This window comes from Trachymyrmex septentrionalis, unplaced genomic scaffold (genome assembly GCF_001594115.1).
Source record: "Trachymyrmex septentrionalis isolate Tsep2-gDNA-1 unplaced genomic scaffold, Tsep1.0 scaffold32, whole genome shotgun sequence".
Taxonomy (NCBI): Eukaryota; Metazoa; Arthropoda; class Insecta; order Hymenoptera; family Formicidae; genus Trachymyrmex; species Trachymyrmex septentrionalis.
In genome coordinates this window covers 953,585-962,676 of record NW_017305485.1, presented here as the reverse complement: position 1 = coordinate 962,676, position 9,092 = coordinate 953,585, and the positions used below count along the sequence as shown (strand labels likewise).

The 9,092-nt window shown below is 42.5% G+C and overlaps 1 protein-coding gene across 5 annotated transcripts in view; it reads right to left on the bottom strand.

Annotated features, from left to right (window-relative positions):
• Window positions 1-9,092, bottom strand: part of LOC108750089 (GATA-binding factor C-like) — a 97,135-nt gene that overhangs the window by 17,343 nt on the left and 70,700 nt on the right. For 4 of the 5 annotated variants that reach the window (XM_018489331.1, XM_018489335.1, XM_018489332.1 and 1 more), the window contains exon 5: window positions 432-566. In XM_018489331.1, coding sequence (XP_018344833.1) covers window positions 432-566 — 135 coding nt within the window. The remainder of the gene's footprint in view (window positions 1-431; window positions 567-9,092) is intronic. The other variant, XM_018489334.1, reaches the window with a different exon arrangement.

Sequence of the window (9,092 nt, the reverse complement as noted above, 5' to 3'; positions counted from 1 at the left end):
TGGTCACTGTGTGCGAATAAAACTGCGCTTTGATTTATCGATCGGATATAACAAGGAAAACGACTTGAAATTATCTGTTCGATCGTGTTACGTAAGATATAAAAATAGTACCGTTTAACAAGCGATTGTCCGCGATGTCCGCGATAAGTATTGTGAATTAATTCGAAACACTACCCAGCGGTAGTGCGCCGAAGAATAACTTTCTCCGTCGATCAATTAATCGACTAATTACACGCGAAGCGTGTCATAAAGTCGGCGTGAAACTCGCTGACCATAAGTTGTTCATTGAACAGCGCGTATCGAGAGAGAGGAAGCTTCTGTCTGAAAAAAAGGCAATTGTATTATCGGGAACTACCGTCGTATCCCGATTTTGCAGCGCATCGCCGGCTATATCGCGGCTAGGGAGTAATAAGGTAATGAGTGTTACTCACGTTGTGTAACTTGTAGTAGAGCCCACAAGCGTTGCAGACTGGCTCACCGGCCTGATTCCTCCGCCAGAGAGTCGTGGTCGCCGTCTTGCAGTTGGCGCAGCTGGTGCCCGCCCGTCTCGCCGCACTCTGCAGCGACAGTTTTGGAAAAGAGAAGACACAGATATCACACCCGTCACGTTGGCGTTTCGGACGATCGTTAATTAGATCGTCTCGGTTATGGGCTTATTCCACGATAAGCCATTATCTAAACTTTCAGTCTCAAGCCAGAAGGAAATCGACCGATCGCGGTCGAATGTGAGAAGAATAATAATAATAACTGCGGTTGATCGATCGACTTGAGACTTAGGCTTAAGTAACCGCTTATTGTAGGAAGCCTATTAGATTTAACCCAAGCAATTGAGATACTTTTCGTACTTGCCGCGCTATCTGTAATATCGTATACCTACAATTTGCGCGTTTGCGTTTGAAATTTTTTTCTTCAGCTGCAGATAAATTGCAAGATAAATGTTGTGATTATTTAAAGCGCGGGCATACGGACCACTTTGTAGCGTGGCAAAGTGAGTTCCGAGTATATTTATTCAATGTAAATATTAAGCAATAAAATGTTAGTAGAGCATAGAGCTCTTTCATCTCTTTTGCCAGGGTTAGATCTGTTTGTATATCGACAATTGATAAGGTCTAATTCAATTAATTGATTTATCTTAACGTATGCAAATATTGATAAAATATTATAAGAAAAATGGCGAGGAAGAATTACCGTTTAAATTAAATATTTAAAATAGCAGATTTATTAATTATTTCGAGCTAATAAATAGATGACTTAAATTAATCAATTACACATAAGATACGATACAATCCAGTATAAAATTTGAAAAAAAAAATGATATTAATAAATAAACATATATAAGATACAATAAAAATTTTATATATAATTCGATAAAATAAACGTTTCGACTTACAAAGCTTTCTTCAGTGAATACAATGTCAAGACGATAGAACATAATAATTATATAATATACCTTATAGCGATGTGTCTACATAAAAAAACGAGCGTAATGTAGCATATTGAAACCAATAAAATAATTATGAGAAGAGAGATATCTCGGTCAAAATAGTTTAACTTGATGTCCATGGTTATAAAGTGTTTTGCCAAATCCCTCTCAGAAGTTGAAATCGAGAGTCCAGTTTGTCGCAGACTTGAATCTGTAAGATTTGAGAATTATTGTGTCAGAGAGATTTCTCAAATCTAATATTTTGGCAAAACACTTAATACCTATAGACACCAACTTGAACTATTTTTGACCGAAATATCTCTCTCCTCCATAATTTCGTTTTTTTCCAATTTTACCCTGGATATTTGTATCTTATATCAATTGATTCATTTGTCACCTATTTAGCATGAAATAAACGACTCCGTCTTAAGAAGTCAAATGTATACGTACATCAATTTTTATAAATATACATTGAAAACCAAAGACATTCTTATCTTACGTCACATGTATCATTCTTTGAAATTGCTCTCCGAACGAATTGTTTCAAGAAACACGCGGCGCATGGTAATCGTGCGATTAGACTCGCACTATGCGAGAAAGGATTATAAAACGCACGACGGGATGAAATACTCTATTCAATCATGCTCGAGTCCGTCTACTCCCACGCCAGAAGCGCATTCGATCCGTCGGCTTATGCGTGGAATCAAAAAGCCACAAGCTTGACGCGGGTTAGCGTGACACATCAACCCCTCAAAATCTCTCCCGGCTGCCTGCCCTGCCGAATCGACGCGTCTCGGAAGAAAGAGAAGAACCGATAGCGAGGAGAGCAAGAAGCTTATCGTCGGAAAGCGTTCTCCCGTTCTTACGGAGTGGAAAACTCGAAAACTCGATCCCCGCGTGACACCTGTATACCCTGTCGTTCCACGGCATGCGACTGGCAAACACTTAACGAAAAGGAGCGGGATCTCCGTTTTATCCCTCGGGGACTAACCGCGGCTTATTTCCCCACGTCCCGAACCGGCGCGGCGCGCGAATGCACTCTCGAACGCGAGAGAGAGAGAGAGAGAGAGAGAGAGAGAGAGAACGGGAGCAGGTATCCTGCCGTCGGAACCGTATTATAAAATGCCTTCTTCTTCGATCCTTCCCCGACGCACGTATTCTACCTTTCACTCTTCTATACCCCCCCCCCCGTCCCCCTTTCTCTGATTCTTCCTGTTGAACCACTTAACCGTTAATGGATGATACTGTTACCGAAAACTCGGCGCTGCAGGTAAACTTCGGCGCGTCGCGCGATGGACGTTGACCGAAACGAATTAATGAACGATATTATTTAGCTCCTTCGAGATTACGGGCTTCGAATCGTTATTGGCAAGCGTTTCAACATGATAAATTCAACATGATAAATCGTCCGTCCGAGGATTCGCATCTCGATTACTCGAAACTTATATTAATTGATACATTAATAATAATAATTATTGTTATTTAAATTGTGTTAAATGTATGCGTTTTAATTTCCATCCTGGAACACTAAAGTTTCGTATACTCGTACACAAAATAATAATATTAAACTTAATGATATTTTATTTGTGTACGTATATACACCATATGTTTAAAAACTTAGCACGTACAGTTGATAAGATGAATATACTTAAAACCGATCACTGCGCCAAGATAATGGCGGCGACGGCGCGCATAAGATGTTTCTTTTACGAAAGGCGCCCACCTTTGACCCTCCACTTTCGCCCCTTGTTCACCCCCTACTCACGAACCACTTAACCCCCCTCCCCCCCCCCAAGATGACACTGCACCCTGGCACTCGGAAAGGCACAGGGCACTGTCGAGCGAAACTATACCTGCGTCATTGTCGGCGAAAGCACAAAATACAGGGGAGCCTCCCGCCCGGCGACTCGCATAATAGCGAGCTTATTGAAATTTCTTTGAGCGAGAGGGATAGCACGCGTGTCCCCTATGCGAGTAAATAAAACTGCTCTCCATTGACCCGCCTTCCCTGCACATTGCGTCACAATGAACTCTGAGACAGTACCAATCGGAGTGTCTCCGAATTTTTTTCTCGCAACGTTTCTCGAGTACCTCTTCTTTCGAGCGCCGTCCCGGCGTTCTATCGCGATGTTTAGGGAGAAATTCGCGGATCAGTGCGTGATCGAGAGTTTGCAGTTTCGATGCGTGCCTGGTTATTGTAGTCCACGTCGTAAAAAAAAAAAAAAAAATGTCAAAGATCGAGAGATAAGCGGCAACTGCCGCGCGCAATTATGTCGCAAAGAGGAGGTCCATTCATGGGAGATCGTGAAATTAATGTAAGTTTAATAGATACTTTTTTTTACCCCTTAAAATTGCTAACCTATTTTTGACGCGCGATGAATTTATGCCGCCTCAGTAAAACCCTATCGTTCTTCGATCCATTTTTGTCCCGGCGTCCATCGCGGAGAACGGACCCTTGTTTACCTCGAGAATGGAGGGCGCAAGGGGATCGGAAGGCACACGGGAATGAGGTCCGGGGGAGGGACGAGGGAGAAGGTAGGTACGGTGCGGTGTGTAATCATGCCTTATCTGGCGGATCTTATCAACCCTTGCGCGTAGGCAAAAGGGGTCTGCGGGGGGAGCGGGGGGTGCGCTCGTTGCGGGGAAAGCCCTCCGCCCTGGAATCAATACGCGGAGAGCCACCTCATCAATATATAGCCGCGCCGCTATCTGCTCTAGATCTTTGACACCCTCGCCCCCCTTCGGGCGGGGAGTTGGGACAATCCGAAAATCGCCGACCGACACCTACCGGCCGTCACGTCGCGCGGCTAATGGTTATTAAACGAGAAACGCAGGACGAGTTTCCAGACGAGCGGGTCTTCCGACTGTTCAGGGGGATCATTAGCAAATGGAGAATAATTCGACGACGGCGGAACACAAGAGTATCATGGCGTAGGCGAGATACGACGCGGCTTTCATGAACTCTCCCTTTCTCTCGAGTGGAATCGTCGAAAGCGAGAGATTGCATTTATTCAGAGTACAAATTATTTTCGATATTTAATTTATTTTTCTAAACAGTCGAGACTCTAAAAAAATAGCGGTGCGAACTTAACACGCGGTATCTACATATATGTATAATTCCTCACTGTGGTAAATTAACATCATGGATTTTAAATCCATGATGGTGTTGATATAAATAGGAGTTTCAAATCCACGCTATGTTGGTTAATTTTATGTATGAATGAAAATTATTATATATATCGCACGAATGTTGAATCTACGTTAGAGGTGTTGAATCTACATCGACATTTTTTAGAGTCAGGATTGTCACAGAAAATAAATTTTAAAATTTCCTGACTTTTCCAGGTTTTCCAGATGAAAATGGAAAAATTTCCATGACTAATATAAAATATGTAAATTTTAACATTTAGACTCAAGGATTGTAGAAAAGCTACATTATTACAAAAAAAAAAACGCAAAAAAAAGCTTAGTAGCATAGTAAAATTTTGGGTGCGAACTCAAGCCAGCAAGAAATAAATTAGTTTTGAAGAAAAGAATGCAGTTACGACGAAAACGAGGGATCAAATGAAAATACTGAATAAAATATACTCGTAAATTTTAATTATTTTGTTAAAATCGTTTACAGTGCGCAAGTTTTGAACTATAAATGTCAGATATAATATTTAAAAAATTATAACAATCGTGTGGAATAGGAGCAATTGAAGGAAATTGTGAGCAAATTTTGAAATTCCAGACTTTTTCACATTTTCCCCCGACTTTTCCCGGTTTTCCCGCCGGTTTTCCAGATCTGTGGCAACCCTGAGATTGCAGAGTCTGGCCATGAGCGATTTTGTCAAAATCCTACGAGAGAGAAAGGTACTCTCCCACTTTAACTTTTACTGCCTCTATAATCTTAATTAAAGTTATAAAGTGATCAGTATAAGTTAGAGAATGAGTTTATATATATATATAAACAGAGAAAAATGATTTATCTTCCTTTCTTGCAGAACAAAATCGCTCACCAGACTGTTACAGAGTCTCTAGTCGAGACATATTTCACTCGACTGAATTTATTTTCAAGTTCGAAAATCGCTTGTTACGACACGGAATTATTTCTGCTCGTACACGATCTCGAAATACAGCTGGCTCGACCGCTCGGAGTGTCGAGCATCCGAATGTTCCTTCGTGCGAGAGCGACTGACTGGTCAGGCGGCACGGTCGTGCACGCATTGCTGGGCGATTAGATCCCTGAAAGTATTCTCGTTCTCCACGGTAAGTCCTGTCCCTGCCGTTCGCAGAACAGGCGTCTCTCTCTCTCTCTCTCTCTCTCTCTCTCTCTCTCTCTCTCTCGCGCGCGCGCGCGAGCGCGATCCTCGCCAGCGGAAACGTCGACGTCGACGTCGATCTCGTATCGGGAGATAGTCGCGGGAGAGAGTCTCGCGAACGAGACTGCGCTTATAATCCACGGGAAATTTATTTAACTCGCGCGTATATCCCGCGAATGGACGAGCTCCCGGTAATTGCCCCCGTGCGCGTATCGAGGACTCGCGCCAGCGCGGACAATACTTAATCATCCGCTGCCCCGGGTACGTTTGGAACCGGTTGCCTCCAGAAGGTAGAGCTCCGGACACTGACGGATATGACATTTCTGAAGTTCGCGGCGATCTACGTTTCTCCCGTTCCTTTATTCCTATTTTATCTCCCTTCTCTTGCTTTCTTTTCCCCGTACCCGCTACCCTCGCGCCGCCGCCCCTCCCCCCCCCCTCGCTCCTCCTCCTTCCTTTCCCACTGGCTTCGGAGCCACAGAGTCGTCAGTCTTTCTCTTCCTCGCTCCTCTTCTATTTTTTTTTTTATCTTCTTCCACCTCCTTCTTCGTCCTCGCGTTTCCCCTCGTTCGTTTTGCTTCACCCCCTCGTTGCCACCCCAACGGCGTACATCGACTCGCCTCAACGTCTCTCGAGGAGAAGAAGGAGATGGAGAAGAGGGAAAGATATCTCTCTCTCTCTCTCTCTCTCTCTCAGTCTCTCGACGAATCGTATTTTTTATTTGCCCTTCGGTCTTCGTGCGAGGTTCTTCGAACGAGGGAATGAGCGAGACGTCTCGAGGAACGCGTCATTCTCGAAATTGAAAACTGGATTATCAGCTTCGACATTCGGTCCGACAGCTAATTCGACGGTCAATCATACATTCATGACTAAGTTTTGAGATAAACATGCATTTCTCGTCATTAAGATTTAATCATTAAGACGTGGATTAAAAAATAATTGAAAGATTTATATACATATGCATATGTATGTATCACTAATAATACGTTGTACGATGTATTGCAAGTTTTTAAGATGTACAACCGATAATAAAAGCTATATTCCAACTGGTCACGTCATGTATTCTAACGCAATAAATATCGCATTCAGTTATGTAAACAGCTCGATCCAAGAAACATCTAATGTGAAAGATGATTTTCAGACCTCTTAGAAGGTCTCGAGAACGTCTTTATATATATATATATACGACGTCTTTTAACAGTCTTAAAAACCACCAAACCGTCTCGAAGAAGATGTCTTGGAGTGATTTTTTACGCGCGTGTTGTCTGATAAAAAGAATAACACGTTTGATAAAAATAAAAATCTGACACACTACGGACGAGATGAAGCGACGGAAATGCTGTCGCTTATCGTGATATCCTTAATGCGCTAATCCTGTATAAGATAAAAACAAAGCGAAAAAAGGTTGCCCGGAGGAATATAGAGCTACCGATATCAGTACCAACATGATTGCGTGAGATCACGATCTCCGCGTCTGCCGACTAGGCCATTACATATTATTAATTAGCTCGATATACTGATTAATGATCAGATACTCGATAATCCTAATACCGTACGCGATGCTTGCACTTCTCTCTCTAGATGAAGCTACCCGAAGATCCCGCCAAAAGAACTCCTACCGATATTTCAATTGGACAGGATAACTCTCGTCTTAATGTTTAAATTGAAACAGTCTCGTATATAAAGACGTATAGAATTTCTTTAATTTCTAGCAATTAATTAATTCTCACTGAAAATCTCACTGTTGATATCGTGAGAAAATAATTATTTTTTTTTTTTTAATTGATATATCAATGGTTAGATGTATAAGTTTGATATTCATATCGTTGATATTAAAATCGTTTTCCCAAGCTGTTTATGAAATGAATAACAATTAAATTAGCATTAGATGATTAATGATATTTTAACGATATCTTTGCCGCTCGATGGGCTTCTGAGAAGCCGATTTTCATTCGGTATAACAAAATCAATGCTCGTCTACATGCGTCTATATTTGTTCGACGTTCCGACGATAATTACTCTTTCGCGTGTCATGACCGATTGATAATTAACTATGAAAAATCGTTTCCGATCAGCATACCGATTCTGTCACGCGAATCGCTACAGGTCCTTTCATATTCGAAATCGTGCGATCTCCAGAAGAGGATCCTTCATTGTTTCCGGAGATAAACAATTTTTTTAGTTTACAATCTACTCTCTAAATCTGAATCGGTAACGTTGAAAAAAGGAAGAATGTTTGAGCATTATATAACTAAAATACTGATATTTGCATGTTCATTTCAATCGTCCGATATCATATTCATTGAAGTTAAGCAGAAAACAAGGTTAGCTAGATTACATACAATAAAGATTAGCTAGGGGTCGGAACCTCACATTTCATTCACTGTGATTACCAGTGACACACTTGGCATGAATATGAGTGATTATCCACTGGATTCGGATTTAGAGAGTAAATTGCCGACTAAAGTTCCATCGGTTGCTCCAAGTAGCATAGTAATCGTGGCACAGATATCTCCAAGATGTTTTGGCATTTTGGGATCTCGTTAGAGATCGAGGAGCTCCGTGTTACGAAAGGGAAACGTCGGAGGTCTACGTTGAAGGGATCAGCGGCGAAATCGGCTGACACTTTTCCGTGAGCGCAGGTCCGCATTGCGCGCTAGAGAGAGAGACTATCGTTTTACGAGCGTAGCCTCGATAACGATCTCCGTGTATCCTTGATACTAAATCGTGACTGGAAGCGGCAGGGAGCGGGCGGACAGAGCGCACCGATACACGCTCGGCTACAAACATTGTTCTCGAGATACAAATTACTCGTACGGCGCGGCAGCAGCAGCAGCAGCAACAGCGTTTTGCCAATGATAGGGGCGGAATATGTAATAGGAAGCGACTGGAGTGACGAATGTAGAGAAAGAGAAACAAAAAGAGAAAAGGTTACTCTCTCTCTAAATTCTTTAGAGTGGGATCTCATTTGAAAGAGCCGAATATTGAGCTAGTTTTGAGAAGAGAGAGAGAGAGGGTAACCCAATTTTCAATCTTTAACAGCGAGACTCTTCAGAGTCTCGACAGTTTCGAGGACAATTCATTATAGAAGTTTTTAGAGAGCAGAGAAGGTTAATTCCTCCGTCTTCCTCTCTTTCTCTCTCTCTCTCTCTCTCTCTCTCTCTCTCTCGAATTAGCCAAAGGGAACGACTCCTCTCGATGATGAAAAGTGGCTTGCTTTTACTCAACGGTGTTATTATCCAACAGTAGCCGAGTGGGCCGGGGATTCCACTTTGCGAATCTCGCGCCCGGATGCGAAGAAACGGTTCTGTAACACGCATTCGCGCGCGACCGCGACCGATTTTGTCGACCACGTGGAACCGGCT